At 37.7% G+C, this 16,734-nt stretch overlaps 1 protein-coding gene across 2 annotated transcripts in view; it reads left to right on the top strand.

Annotated features, from left to right (window-relative positions):
- The window catches only part of man1a2 (mannosidase, alpha, class 1A, member 2), a 95,887-nt gene that overhangs the window by 18,370 nt on the left and 60,783 nt on the right, over nucleotides 1-16,734 (top strand). For both annotated transcript variants that reach the window (XM_026376461.1, XM_026376462.1), the window contains exon 3: nucleotides 3,902-4,163. In XM_026376461.1, coding sequence (XP_026232246.1) covers nucleotides 3,902-4,163 — 262 coding nt within the window. The remainder of the gene's footprint in view (nucleotides 1-3,901; nucleotides 4,164-16,734) is intronic.

A 16,734-nucleotide genomic window follows, 5' to 3' on the forward strand; every position in this document is an offset into this window, starting at 1 on the left:
TGACAGCCTCATATCCCTCTTGCTTAGCACAGTGAATGTGGAAACACAAACAAATATACTAAATATGTTATTAGAATTTCATCTACCAGGGTGGCACAACTAGCAGGAGAAAAAAGGGAACAAGACACTGCCTTTCGAGACACGACTTAAGTTCTCTTGAAGGGGATAGAGAGTAGTGGTGATCTAGCTATGTGATTATGATGGAAATGAGTTTGTCTATTAAGATTTATCTGCTGCTGTTAGAACTTGCTTTGTTGTGGTGATATAGTAGCACAGACTTGACATCATGATTAGGATTAGGTTAAACATGCAGCGCTGAACTATTCTAGTCAAACCAGTAAGACCGAACTGATTTCTTATTAGTATCTGTTATCCACAATAGCTTTTATGAAGGCTTTTACATTCATGCTGACTTTACAGCCATCTGAAGTGGCAAGTACAGTTAGTTTTGTGCATCATATGCCTCTATTATATCAATAAACACTCCCAAATACTTTTTCGTGTGGATGTTTTATACGGCCCAGGTGGTGCTGCATAGTCCTTTCAGATATCTGCCTTAATGTAGGCCGACTCACATCTCATTCTTTTCATCTTTTTCTTCTCCTTCTTATATTTTTCCTGTTCATCTGTATTGTGTACTGATGTACACGTGCCCATGTGAAACTCCTGAGCAGAGAGAAATCTATAAATCCTGACCTTCAGCTGCAGAAGAAAAGCCTATCTGAAAACAAGAATTCACTCAGGCTGAGAGCAGGATGACTACACGTCATGTGTAATGTAATAAATAACAGTTAATGAGCAGAGGATATGTTTTTCGTCCACAAACGCCACACTCAGCCACGTGCATCAACTCTTTTTTTCTTTAACAAGCGCATATGTCAAACACAGAAAGACAATGATTGTGATTACATCGGTTTACTTTGATCTTGTCACACACCAAACTTTAGATGTGGTAGATATTTATGGCAATCCAGGAAAAAACAAACAAATCTATAAAAAATGGACACACAAAGCCATCTTTCAATTAAAGTAAGTGTACCAACCATCACTGTTTTTCTCTTGGAAGAAGACAGAGATTTACAACCTCAGGCACACCAAAACTTATAGTCCAAGTTTAAACTGAACTTCAGGAGAAACACCATCAGATAAAATAAAGTAGTTCACATATACTGGAAGGAAAACTGACCAGCTACAATATAAAAAAGGCTTGCTAATATTTAAACAAACTGAAGCTTAGACATGTTTGGCATAGAGATCTAAATATTCTTCTTTATCAAAACACATCACTCATCACTCACTTCATTCCTGACAGAAGAGATAAGAGATTGTTTTAGTTGTAGATATAGAGTATAATCAGGATACCTGCACAACAGTAATAGAGTGGGCAGTGTTAAAGGTTATTATTACCATTTGTTTTAGTCTTGTAGCCATGGATCTACACTCCTACAGAAAAATGTGCACACACACTTCTCTGTATTGTTTTCTCATTTTCTCAGCGATGTTGTATCTCTGTGGAGGCTTGCAGCTGAGTCCACACAGATCACAGCAGTTCATCAGTTCCTCCCACATTTCCTGTGTTTATCACATGGAAGGTCATTAAGAAACATACTCACGTTTGTCCTCAGATGACAGTTATTTTCAAGATTTATTGCACCTGGCAACTCACATCTGACACATCTGAACGCTTCAAAATGTGGGGTGAATGGTGGCTCAAACTATCACTCATAAACATCCTTGATCTTTGTTATTTCGCAGTACCGGTAATTTTAGAACTGACAGCTTAAAGAATACAAAGGAGTTGATGAAGACATTAGGTGCTGATTCAGCTGTCAGGAAAAAATTCATCTTGTTTTTGTGCTTTCTAGTCAATTCATATCATCTTGACGTTTGGTAATTTAGACTTTAGCCTAGTGCTAGACATCAAATAAGGTAACACATAGAATAGCAGTCTTTTTTCAGGTTGATTTATTATTTATTTAAAGCCTAAACAAAACTGACATTGCTGAGCTTACTATAGAATACAAAGGTATTGTAGCCTTTCTTGTGCACGAATGAAACCATGTGTAAAATCATGTCCTTCCTCCCACACTGCACAAAGCTCCTGAATATAATAAATATTCATAGCACAAACTAATCATGTGATGATTAGTTAGATATAGAGTGTGGTCCAGCTGAAAAACAAAGCATTTATCATCTGATGTTTGCCTCTCCATGTTTCGGATTTGGAGTTTTTATCCCCAAACACTTCTGCCCTACATTAGTGTGCTATTCATTAACTTAAAGCACGACTGACATTGTGTATAAAAGATACAAAACCTTATCAGTATTTTTGTTAGTTTGTTTATAAATAGATGTTGCAGTTCATGAAATAGTTTGATATCAAATGTGTATATATTTATATTACTCACATGAATGTTTGTCTCATTTTTCCTTCTCTGAAACTTTGCATTTCATTAATCAGTGCACTAGAAGAAGTCAACAAATGACTGATCTGTATTTAATATTTTCAACACACATTTAGATTTTTTTTATTTTATTTAACAGCAAAAAAAGGAAAAAGTACAAAAAAAAGTACAGTGTTGTTGCCCTGTCACCTTTGCTTTTTGCTCAAGCACCCTGCTGCGTTTGTTTTTTATTACTGACCCATATCCTCATGGGACCAAGTTGTGTCAACGCATCAGGGCCTTAGATTTTCATATCAAACCAACGATGATATTTCTGTCTCAGTATGGCCAACTCACTCATTGCATTTGTCTGCACCTGTCTTATTTCCTGGTGCTGATTTAACAGTAGAGTGGTGCGAAGATGGGAAGGTTAGGTTTTCCTACTAATGGTTTTGTATTTTCCATATTGACCTGAATCAGAGGTGGATTAGTTGATTCCTTGCAGCTGTTCTTACTCAACCTACTGATTCTGTGACCATATGTATTAATATCTGAAAGCCGCTGCTCAGTGGCAGCTTGCCTCTCATCTGAAGATTTGTTTTTCTTGAGCGTTTACCTCTGTGGAGTTATGTTGACCCCTTTAGGGTCATTGACGTCACATGGATTGTTGTCCTACCCCAACCATTATGTGCGTCAACATGAATTGGTGTGTGTCTAGCTTTTAGGGCTGTGACACACTAAACCAGTGGATGGCAGATGGCCAATGGCAGTCTTTCAGTGAGGCAGTATTGGCACAATTTGGACCCATGTCAGTGGCTTTACACAATGTTGAATTGGCAGCAGAAGCTTTGAGTTAGTATTAAAGATGCCTTTCAGGAAGAAGGCAAAACAAGAACCTTAACAAGTCCAACTGCCATTGGGCAGCTTTGTGATAACCATTAGGATTTGTTGAAGAACAGCGTGTAGGCTTCATTCAGTCAGTCTGTCCTTGCTGAAGAACTAAGAGTAACTGTAACAGCTGTCTGCAGATATCACACTGATGTCTTGACAAGAGAAACAATGCAGATTCTTTTTTTGTTGACAGTCCATACCTGGCTGTGGGGATTTATTTTTTTGGGATGATGTCCTTGGAAATGTTGTGGGTTTTCCTCAACTGCTTTTCAAATGCAGGCTGTAGAATATGTCCATTATTTTTTCCTCTACTTTTCAGTCCAAGGTAAATTAGTCAAGAAGCTGCTATTGCTTTATCTACCTACTTAAGTTTGCAGCTGCAGTTTGTAAACCTTTCCTTCTTTCCAGCTCCAACAATGTGGAGTATCAGTTAGCTTTCAGTTTCACTTTTCTTTAGTTAATTTCAAATACAAACCCCTCTGTACACCTCATATGTTTCAGTCTTGATTAAAACACTCTTTGTATTAGCACCCGGGAATACTAGCAATCACTTTGTGGAAGGCAATATGAATACAAAAAATAATTAAAAAAATTCTCACCACCTGCCATTTTTCTGCCTTCTACAGGGAGGAGGAGGAGAGCCTGCGGGACAAGATTCGGGCAGACCATGAACGAGCACTGCAGGAGGCAAAAGAGAAGCTAAGAAAGTCACGCGAGGAGCTGCAGGCTGAGATTCAAACAGAGAAGAACAAACTGATGGAGGACTTGAAAAAGAAGGATGCAGGACCTAAACCCTTGCCACCTGTTCCCATGCCGAGAGTGGTGGGCGTCAGTGATGGAGAGCCACCAGAACCTGATGTCAAAGAGAAACGGGACAAGATCAGAGAGGTAAGATAATTGTTGATCTGTTATATAGTTATAAAATCTTGGCAAAATGAAGCAAGCAAAAGTTGCCTGGAAAGCCATTTGTTATGTCATTGTTTATAGGCCATGTGTTGCGTCCCTCAGTTTACCATAAAATAAGAGCCTCTTTCTTGCACCTCATCTAAGCCTTAGACCTTCTTTCAGATCCTGCCTTTCGACAGTTGCATCCTAATTTACATATCTGTGTTAACCCAATGATATGAGGTGAAATTAATGATAAGAATAAATGTTATGTGTCTATGAAGGGTTAACTGCTTTGTGATAATTTCTGCAGATATTTTTACACTGCAGGTATAAAAATAGTTTGAACATTTCTAAATCAGTGCTATTAGCTCACCTCTTTACAAACGTGGTCTGGGACAGGGGTAAGAAATAACCCAGGACTGGCATTTGGTCAAATTTAAATCCCATCGTGTGTCTTTGGACCAGTTTGTACTTGACTATAATGTACATCTGAATACATTTCTCTTGCCTGCTATCTGTCTTGGCGCCAGCTTTTATTGAAAGCAACAGCAAACCAGACGGACAGTGCCTGTGCAGAATGCAGATGGTGCTATCTGGTTTGGCTCTCGCTCTTTACACTAAGCCAACCCCTGCCTACCTCCCTCTTTGTGCTCTTCTTCTTCCCTTTCTCCCCTCTGCAAGTTCTCCTGCATAATTACCTCATATCATCTCTCTTGAAGCAGTACTTGGTGCTGGCCCATTCACTCCAAACTCGTCTTTGTCTCTAAATGTCCTTTTTGTTCCCTTCGTAATTACCATTCAGAGAGAATACCATACACTCCCAAAAGAGCAAGAAAGTAGCAGCTGTATGGGCTACAGCACAGCATTTCCCTGTTTTTCTGACTGCCTTGTGATTCCATGGAGAAATCATAATCACATACCATCTTAGAATTAGGACTATAGGACTTGCATCTATTTAAACTGTATTTTGATGTTGGACCGTCCAGTCCTTTGAGGAGTATCAGCATCCATCTGCTTGTAATCATTTGCATTTCATTTTAACAGTTAGCAGTAAATCAGGCAGTGGTTGTTGTTGACTCTTTTACCACATTACTTTTCATGGGATTATACCATCTGTCTGACTTGAAGTCTGATAAAAAGAGCTGAAGTCATTATGACACATCCGGGATAGCCTCTGTTCCATTAGCATGACCAACTTGACACAATTCTCCATTAAGCGTTTTTTTTTATTTTTTATTATTCTTTGCAAAACAGAAACATACTTTAGGATTTCATATTTCCAACCACTACAGCATAAGTTATTACAACTTGAAACATTTGTAAGTTTAAGAAAGTTAATCAATTATAAGGTTTTTAGCATCTGCAACACAGATTCCATGAGCTTTATCACTGTGTTACTGTTTTAGCTATAATCTCTATAGAACAACTTATTCAGTGTCCAGTCTTTCCTGTCTTTCTGTTATTGTAGACATGTCTATGTCTGCAACTGGTCGACACACTTGTGGACAATATTAGGGCTCATTGGAAATGGTGTTCTTTAAAGACCATGTTAGATTGTTGTAAAAAAAAAAGTGCCTTGCTGGAACTGGAATATTAGATGTTAGAAAGGGTTAGTTTCATGCACCGTTAATGGCTGAAGAGTCAATGTTTAGACTCTTTGCTCCTGGTTATAATTACTGGAGTGGAGTTAAACAATCAATTTTAATTATTTTTCCATTTTGCAGCTGTGAGGGCAATGTTTTAGCTGTGTGATGGTGCTGCCATTAAATTAACAACAAAACGATAGCAACAACTTCTGACAAAGGTTGAAATATTACTTTCACACAAACTTTTAAGGAGTTTGTTTAAGTATATCTAGGGATTTCAGTTCTGGGTTTTTTGTCACGTTCTATTCATGTTTGGCCCACACTTACAATTGTACAGCAGTTATTGACTTTGACTTTAGGACCATCACACTCTCAGTTAATGTGATATAGACATGATGACTCGTCAGACCTTAGTGGACTTTGTTAATACCAGCCTGGAAATCATTAAGTTTATGGGGTGTAAAGGTTCTAGCTTTTAGTCTTAAGAACCAGTCGTTGTCAGTCATTCTCAAAGAGAATTAATCACAGATACCACTGTTCTTACGGACGTAAAACAAAACAAAAAAACGGGTGGCCAAATATACTGGGCATCTATTAATATACTTGTTCTATGTGTTCTATGTGTCTAATATAGTCAATGTGGAAACATTAATTTTACCTATAATAATAATAATAATAATTATGGGTAAAAAAGTAGAATATTCTATGTTGGCTTTGTAATCTGCATTGTTCACAGCTCTCCATCTAGGATCTTATTGGAATTAGTGTTTTCTTTTATCCAGTAAAAATTTCACTGTTGTACAAGCTCCCAGTTGGCGTCCACTTTGATTTTGATGCAATAAAATGCAATTTCTCAAATTCCTGTTTTTTGTACACCAGCTTCTCTGTAGACCTGTGGTGCCTTTGTACATCCAGAAATAGAAATGAACTTTGTTTTTATTCCTTCCAAATACATATTTCATAGACGGTACAGAACACAAAAGTCTCCTTTTTCTCCACTTGCATTTATTCAGAGCTCTGTGCTCTTTTAATATTCTGCTAATTGTGCAACCCGGACATTAGTGGCCATTAAATCTTTGTCTGGAGATAGAGCGCTTTAGGGCAATAAAAGAAAAGGAATGAAATGAATTTGACTATTAACTGTTCCTTTACTATTCACCTGTCAGATCATGAGTTATAGTTGGCCCACAGCTGTTGAAACAAGCTGTTAGTTGCAGTTAATGAGCCACGTTACAAAGGCACAGTTCACCTCAGTCAGGTTTGTTCATCCATAATGCTGGAAAAACACTAGTTAGTCTAGACCGTAATGTAGAAATCAAAAGAATGTTTAATTTAATAGAATGAAATGTTTTCCCTCAGGTTTTCATTCTTTTCAATAAAGAGTTTTTAATAACCTCTATTTTTGTCCTCTCCTTGCCAGTGTCTTGAAATCAAGTAAACTGTATTCAGCTATGTTTCTGCTTAGCATAAATATGTAAAACACTTTAATTTAATTTGATTGACAGTTCATCACAGTTCAGACCGTTTTTTGTTTTTGTTTTTATTTTGAGACCCAAAAACTAGGTTCCAAATCTAGTTTATAAATAAAATATAAATTTAAAATGGTGGAACTATATTAATATCCTGTGGGTTATATCAACTAAAGCGATCATGTATTTTTCAAAGCTTGTCCTTAGTACTAGGTCTTAATAGTTCTGAGGAACCATTTGTTTTATTAAGCATCACTTAAGCATCTGGAGCATTGCAAATTTGATTGTACACGACATAACTCTACTCTATATTTCTTATAAAATTGAGAATTTCTCTCAAAAATAAAATTTGGGTAGTGTAGTTAATAAAATAACTAAATGTGTCATAATATATTATTCTAAAGTTACTGTGCAGGATTGCCTGTGAGTATGCCCTTCTCTACATACGCTTTCTAAATATAAGAAATAACAAAACGTGTGCTATCTCTGTAAAGTAAATGATTTGGTACTGTGGAAAATAAGTCGTTAATACTTATTATACTACATACTAAACTGTTAGTACATAGTCTGCAGGAACATTAGCAGCTTTGCCTCAGATATGATCATCTTTGGATGCTGAAACATCTGTGACTTTCATCTGTGCAGCCTGCCTTTAATTGAAATTTGATTGGTGGTAACTTCAGTGCAGAATCACTACACCAGACCTGAAAAGAAAGCACCCTTTCTTAAACGAATCTTGTGGCCTACTTTGGCTCATCAGTAGGAAGTACAATATTTGAATACTGCAGAACAGACTACCGACTTGGCTCTCCAGTAACTGAGCTGCAACTGTTAAATGAAAAGCAAACGATTACAGATTTGTGGCTGGCTATGCACTGTTGCGATAAAGCCCAGATAAGTCGATGGCCAAAGCAGTCTTCTTAGAGGGTGATCTACATGATGCTTCTGTCCAGATATATTGCTCCATAAAGACACAGTGAGGGTTTCCGATGCAGAGATGGCATCTACTTATCTCTCTCTTTTTCTCTCTGGCATCCTCCCTCATCCTCTCTCTCACTTGCTCTCTTTGAAGCCTTGACGGTGCCTGGCAGATGGCCTTGTATGTTGATTGCACACCAGGCCTATACTGTATGTGTGTGTGCAAGTTTTTTTTGTAGCACAGTTGCCTTCAGGGTAGGGCACAGCTCAGCTTTCATCCTTCCCTTGCAGTGTCACTTTGTAATTCTTCATTCAGTCTTTCTTTTCTGCTACTATTTAACCCATTATTCCCGTCATCTCCTTCTTCATAGTCCTTTCTTGTTTTTCCCTTAATATCAAACGTTAATTCTGACCATCACCTCCCTCTGCGGTCTCTTTGCAACATTTTCTTGATTTGTGTTTTCCTTTTGAACTCATTTGACAGCATCCTTGTAGGAATCTTCATCATCCAGCCACTCTTTAAAGACTCATAAAATCATTTCCATCTGCTCAGTCTAAGAGAATGATGTTGAGTATGTTGAAAGCACCCCCTTGCTTTGTGTTTTGTTTTGTTTTTTTAACTACTGAGTAACTACTGGATTGTGGCTGGGCTATAAATTATTTTTTGTGCTGACTCCTGTAATGCTTGATACTCTCTTGTAAGCCAGGCTTTCATAGTATGTGGTAGAGCGGTGACATTTGACAGCCCGTCCTCTTTACATAAGACATTATGTGTTTCTATGCATTAGGTATGGTTTATTATGTTAACAGAGCTCTCAGCTGCTCAATGTATTCCTGAATACTGTCATTAACCTTTATGAAAGTAGACCTAAATTTGTGACCTATTCTATAGGAGTAGCGTTGCTGCCGTTATGCTATAATACTGTTTAATGTGCTGCACATTTTCATATTGTAGGTATGATAACAGTAATCCTGTTTGCACTAAATTGCCCATTGGCACTCCAGTAGGAAAATGTTTATAGTTCAGGTCTAAGAAATCTGGAAAGAACTACATCAGTGTCAACAGACCAGCAGACAAACATGGATTCAATATTTCCTTGTTCTAACACGGATTAACTAGAAGCTTTCTGTCTTCGCATTAGCGCTAACGTGTGAAAACATTTTTAAAAGCAGTGTAAGTTTTTAGATGAACCATTTTACAGGTAACTGGATGAATTATTCAGTTAAGAGTATTCAGAGATATGTAGGCTTTATACCACTGAGAACATTTGAAAAAGAACCCATGCTGACTAGTAAAGCATACATACATATATTTCGAAAAGACAAAAAATCTTTAGCAAACAATTTTTGTTATTGTCTTTTTCAGACTTCATTGAAGCTGATTTCCAGGACCAAGCACATAATTAGCATCTTATCAGGTTATTATCGGCACGTTCAAGCATCTGCAAAAACACCTTTCAAGTCTCACTTTGAGACTGTTTTTCAATGATATTCCCCACGTGGCAGAACCTTCTACAGACTTGTTTTATACGTACAGAAAAGGAGATATCCTAGTCAAAGATAACACTACGGTTCCTCACAGTTGTACTTGAGGCTAACATTATACCACCTATAGTAATTTTATGATTAGACATCATATTTTTGAGGTTTTTAGGTCCAAACAACTTCTGTTTTGTCTGAATTTAGAAGTAGAATATTACAGGATGTCCAGCCCTTTATATCTTTTATATAACACGATGTCATAAAACGTGTTAGGCACATACAGTGATGAATTATGTAGGGAAATCTTTACATTTTACTCTGTCAATTTCTTTTTTTGTCATATTTTTTATTATCTTAAATAAGATTTTGGCCTTGAAGAATGCACTGCTTCTTTCTTCAGATCTTTTCATAGTATTTCCTTCCCAATATTTCTCAATTACATAGTCATTCTAAGGTAACAGGGATATTTTGTTACAGCTTGTGTCAAGGTCCTGTCACCGTGACTCTTGTGACACCTGATAAGACAACGCAATCTTGTGCAACATCATTTTAAACTGCTAGCAAATATATATATAATTCAGTAAACGCCTTACCTATACAAATGATATGAAAAATAATAACATGGCTCACTAGAACCTCTAAATGAAATAATGTCATGTTGATTTGTCGGCTATGACAAAAGTACTCTAATTTTCACCCCATTAGCATTTAGAATAAATAAATAATGTGATTTGTGGATTCCTTATATCACCTACAGACTAATTTTAGACAGAGGGAACTCAGAACTCCAGCTCTAACACGAGACCAGCTGACAGAGAGAACCACGCTTTGAAAAGAGCTTAGCAGTGTTTGATTGGAGAGCTGGTGGTTAGGTTCTACAGTGCATTTAAGGCAGACACTTTCCCAATCATTTACAGCAAATAGTATAGTAATAGTACAGTAATGAGCTTTGCCAATTAGAGCTCAGGTGAAGGAGAGAGTGTGACAGTGAAGCTGGCAGGACAAAATCACCCCTTAATGGCTCTGTCGCTCTGAGCGGCTGCTGCTCCAGCTTTGTGTCTTATTCAGCTACTAACAAAACACAATGAAATAAATTAAAATGGGTAATCCTATACCTGCCTGGATCAGTTAGCAAAATATACGCTTGACAGCGAAATAGGTTTTCTCTATTTACATCTGAGTATGGGCTTGGGGTTTTATCTTTCTCTGTGCATCATCAGATGACATCCTGACGGCTGCGAATCTGCAGCACACAAGGACACCAAGCAAGCATGCCACATTACTTGAATGATCACGTAGGGTAGTAAAAATCTTAGTCTTTCAATAACAGATGTTTGTCATAGAGCAAGGTGGGCTACAGTTGGTTTTTGTAGGGTTAGCGGAAATGTTGCATATGTGGGAAGTTTTAATTGTGAATTATTTAGTGGTGAGAGTAGGCAATCTTCATTACTAAATAAAAACTACATTTAATATATTAATATTGCTATAACCTGTTACCTGGCCTTTGACATTTTACAGCTGAGACGGTTGATGTTTGAATCAGCTACAGGTATGTAAAACAAAGTCAGAATGTGTTTAAAAATCAACTTTTATTTTCAGTGTTAAATAAATGCTTTTTGTGTTTTGTTGGTGCTTCACCTGCTGTAAGTCAACCACTTAACACCCACAAATTTCTATCAGTGATTAGAAAACACAAACACAGGAATTAAACCTTTGTTTTGCACATCTTGTTGTTACTTCATTTGAGGCTTCTTACATTGTACTGTGTTAACTTCCTCCACTGTATCATTGTAGGCGACTTGTTTAGTGGCTCAGTTGGTAGGGCAACCATCTATGATGGTTCAACTACTGGTTTCTCTTGATTTCTGGCCACATGTTAAAGTGTCCCCGGACAAGACACTGAACCCTGAGTCTTGGCTTCACCTTAAGGGAACTGCCTGTCCACAATAATTTCTCCAAAGGGATAAATTAACTATCAGTTAAAGCTTTACCAATCCTGGATTTTTACATGTGAGTGGTTGCAGTAGTAGTTGCTGTACAGTGAGAAAAAACACTGCTTTCTACCTTCATTCTTCTTTCCTTTTTTTTGTTTGCCGTGTTTGTGTAGCTGCAGACTGTCAGTATAGGAGGAGAGAGGAAAAGAAAGTTTGAGTAGTGAGTGACAACTTGTTTAAATTTCTACAAGGCACTTCAGTTTTTAGTTTCTTTTTCAGTCCGATATTAACAGAAAACTTTGATTTAAAAGCGAGGCAGCACTGCTCAGTATTCCTAAAAGAAATGCAAAATTGGAAAGAATCCCAGCTTTGGACCCATTTCTATCAGTTTATATCCTCTGAAAATCATGAAGTGATAATGAGTAATGAATGAATGATGATGAGACAGGGACACGTTACAAAAAAAAGCTGTCAAGTTTTTGTCGTGACATATCTCTTTATAGGATGTTAACCTAACCCAGGTTTGAAGAATCTGTTCATATTAAATCTTTCAAAATGAAAAAAAGATTATTTGATTACCATGTCCAGCTGTCTTTTCACCTCAAATATGGAATAGCAAGTGATTTTGGACACAACCTCTTATTCGCTTTAGCCTAAGTGCCACAAATATATTTACTGCAAGAAGCATTTTAGATGTCGCATTCTCGCTACACTCATACATCTTCTGTAAGGCCCTTACTTGAGCCAGAAAGGGAAGGCTCCATGGGGTGAGTTGGAAAGAGATGAGAAAGACGAGGGTGCTTTAAATCAGTCAAACTGACTCTGGAGGTCACTCGGAGCAACACATAACTCTAACCTAGCTCTCCAGTTCCCCAAACCTCCAAAAGCTTGTCACTGTGTGCACATTCTGTGGGAGCTAAGCTGATTTTAAAATTTCTTTCTCAAACAATGGTAAAAGTAATGGCCTTGCTCTCAGCTGCAGGCTCGAGGGGGATTTATGAATATTTCACTGCCATGGGGTTAGCTGTGTCCCTACATTGTAACTGTGTGTATGAGGCCAAGGATAAGGGTGCATGAATCAGAGTGAGCTTCTTTTATAGAGCAGGGAGCAAAACAGGCGATTCACTAACACTGTGAAGTTTGAAGCTTTTAATATACTGTGCAACAAAGATTATATAAAAGCACCTGAGTGCTATGCATAAAATATATTAAAGTATTCATCAAATTTGTATGTATATTGGTATGTTGGTATGTAAATAAAGGTCAAGGAATCTTAATGAAGCCTGCTGCAGCTGACGGGTTTGTTTGTCATGGTTGACTCTGGGGCAAAATTAGGTATTCAGAGATTTCTGCAAAGCAGGAGTAAATACATCATTAGAGATGAAACGTTATGAAAATTTAATATCTCGATTACAGTGACCAAAATCATCAGTAATATCACAATATTGTTGAAACATGTAATGTTCAATAAGTACTGAGATACAAACTGAATTCATTTGCAGGTATTATTATACTTGTCTCACTCACATTGCATTTAAGTCCATAAATACAAGGAACAGTGACAGTTGATAGACAGACAGTAAATACTGAGCAGTACTGTCTGGAGCTTTGGTTCTGAAGTCGTGATGCTGACCTCTGCAGTGTACTAGTTTTTAGAATTTGTTTTTACTGAAGCAGCTGGTACCAGAGTTTATACAGTTGTAAGTTAGTGAACAGAATGTGCAGCCATCACACATAGCTCAGCACGTATGTGAGGTAATGAGGCAGAGCGAGCTTGTAGTGCGTGTATATGAGAGACTGTTGCCAACTTTGGTGGATCCTGGAAATTAGTTTTAGCCTGGTTTGCAAAAGGTAACCCTTAGAATGGGTATAAGATGGATGACAATATGGAAACTACTCTCAGAACATAAAGGTTAAAATATTAACAATATAGGCCTGTTCTGGCAGACTTTTAAAATCAGTCTGCATTTGAGATTACATTAGGAAGTTTTTAACTCAATGAAATAGAGATAAAAACAAATGTTTGAGTAGAGCCAGCCAAATAAATTCATAAAATGAGAAAAATTCACAGTACATTTCTCATCAAACGCAGCACCACATTCGAGGCTTCACTTTTCATTCTCCAACTCGTCAGTCGGTAAAGGCCAGAGTGGGAAGAGAAGATTTTAATCTTGCTAACTCTGACCTTAATAATACAGGTCCACTTCTTGGCTGCCAGTTTGTTTCAGAGTGAGCTCAAGCGTATAATGTGGCATGATTAATACATTTACATTGGCAATGTAGAGACTGGGCCACATAGAAATAAGCAGAACACTGGAGGAGATGATAGACAACTGCAGCAACACTCTTCCCAATCTTCTGAAGCATAGAATAAAGCAAGGAATGATTTATTAAGTTGTCCTATATTCAGACACAGCTTCCATGTGATGGTAAGTGTGAATATATTGTACTGTTTCAATTGGAGACTAAACTGGTGAGATAAGTGTTCTGATTGATGATGACGATACAATATATGACTCTGGGTCACCTCGAGATAGCAAAAAATGTGGTCCAACGAGAAGCACATACAAACATACATTTGCACAGACTGTTTAACTGCTTGCTAAGGTGTTTAACTCCGTTACAAACCACAGCGTAATCTATGCATACTGAAATCGATAATGACTTTAACTCCAGGCAAGAAATGATTACTATTCCAGAGATTGGTGCTGCAGTTGAAGGGAAAAGTATACACTTAGAGATGCACTATATAATAATATCAAATGTTCACATACTCCTTTGCAGAATGTAGGCCAAGCAAGCATGAACTATGCCTATTGTAAATGTTAATGTGAATGAATTTGACAGAATGTTCATTGAATTTATATGGAATAGGTTTGTGGAGCAGTGCTGGAATGTTTAGAATAAAATCAGCATCAACAAACCATTGGACAATGTTTTGTCAGTGTTTTGCCAAAGTCAGTGTTGCTCATTTTAGTACTTGTGGCACAGTATGTCAGGACAAGTAGTAACAAAACAGTTTTTAAATACTTTTTTAAGACATTAAATTGTAGTGCAACAATAGTCAACTTAATGTGCTAATATTGGAACTCCACTATTACTATTGGAAAAAATGTCATTGTAATACATATTTACAGTACTGCCCAATGAACATTAAGCCATGAAAGGAACAGTGGGAATAGTAGGGAAAAAAAGATTATATATATATAATATAAAACTATAGTTTATATAGGCTATACATTTTTGAAGAAAGAGCAGCAGTGATTACAGCCATATGAAGCAGCTGCCACAGAAAAGACGATGAATCATGCAAAGGGACAGACTGTGTTTGTCTGTCAGTGTTACTTTGGGGAGTTTTCAGGGTTGATCAAGCTCTCCTCATCCTACACCAAAAGCTGCTGGTTGCTGTCAAGCGCCACAGTCCCAGATGTAGGGATTCACAGTGGGTACTAACTGACAAGAGACTAACCACCACCAGGACTCTCTGGGAGAAACAACTGAGTGTGACAGAGAAGCCAGCAGAGCACAAAGTGAACATGTGGGATGCCTGATGGAAATCTTGGGCGTGATATGGGTTGAAGATGGTTTTATTAACTCCAAAAACTCTTCCTGCAGTAGTTTGATAGGGGCGAGGGATTTGTATTTGGTTTAGTTTAAACGCAGCGGTTGCAAAGTCTCAGGGGGTTGGCAGTACTTTACAAAAGACTCTTCTTTAGCAGCTTAGAAACCACTCGAAAGTAGTTTTTTTTCCCCCACGGAATAACAAATGTTGAGTAACTATCTGCTGTTGTTTTTGTCATCTATTGTTCTGGTAAACACATTGTATGACATGAAGAAAGCTCACGATAACCTCTTCAGTCTCAAAACCTAAACCCATACATATCAATTTATTCCTAGACTATTAATGTAGCCCATGCTAACAGATAACTGAATGCACTAGTACGCCTCAAAACAATGTGTCATTTAGCTTAGATAATTTTACGCTAATGAAGCATTCAGACTTGTCTATATCTTATTAGCTGTGTGGGCAAACTTAACATGGTGATTTGTGATATTTTATTTGGGAAGTCGTGATAACATAAGCCCCTTGAAAAGAAAATCCTATCCACAGTTATTATTCCTTTGAAATAAATTCTACTGGAAAGTTAATCTGGCTCTGTTGGTGTTTTCTCCACTCAAAATGATGTATGATCCATCCCTTTGTCATTGCTTCTGGTGAAATCTAGCTTCAGGGTAACACATAGATAGCACTTTAATTTATAGCTTGTATCTCTAAGTGCTGAGCAAGAACATGCATCATTTAACAGAATTTGCTCAGCTGTATCCATGCAGCAGGCTGTAAACCCAACAAATTAGCTAAACGGTGTCCATGGTTTTTAGCACTACTCACAACATTTTAACATTTGATGCAGAGTTAGTATCATAGTTGCAGGTTTAACTTTCCTTGTCAGATCACTGAGCACTTTGAGTTTCACTTGACTTATGCAGTAATTATTAAAGAGGTTCAGTTGTAATGGTGAAATGAAGCAGCCACTTTTGCCAGTGTTAACCGGTTTTTCCCTTCCTTTCCTTGTCATTCCCAAGATGCTGTAATGGCAAGAGTTAGCTGGCAGAGTCAATCACAGGAATTTGTAGCTTAATGTCCAATTAGTATTCCAAGGTCCTTTAAATAAGCAGTTTGTCAACACTGTCAAGCACTCTGCACTGTTGTGCTTGTCCTTGGCATACGGGCCAATCAAAAGTTGATGAAGCATCCAATCAACAGATCACAGGGAGCCAGCCAATGCTTAAATGTCCATGTCACGGTGTGTATTAATGTGATTTACAGTCTTCGATGTGTGCATAGAGTGCGTCATGGAAAGCCATGAGGCCAAGAACACAATGAAACTCCTGGCCCTTGTCTTTATTAGCTTGGCTGCCTGCCTGGACCAAGGAGAGAGAGTTGGACAAGGATCTGGATATTCATCTCTGCATGGTGGCATAAAGTGGGAAGCAGTAGGAGGGCAGACATGCTGGCTTGGTAGGAGAGAATTACAAGGTGGTTCATATACTGGTATGTGTTCTAGATGTGTTTGTGTTACTGATGGCTTGTTTTATTTCTACTATACTGCCTGGTGCAGCACATAATTAGTTTTATACTGAGCTCTTAGGGGGCACACACAGATAGTCTGGCTGTTATGGA

This window comes from Anabas testudineus, chromosome 21 (genome assembly GCF_900324465.2).
Source record: "Anabas testudineus chromosome 21, fAnaTes1.2, whole genome shotgun sequence".
NCBI lineage: Eukaryota > Metazoa > Chordata > Actinopteri > Anabantiformes > Anabantidae > Anabas > Anabas testudineus.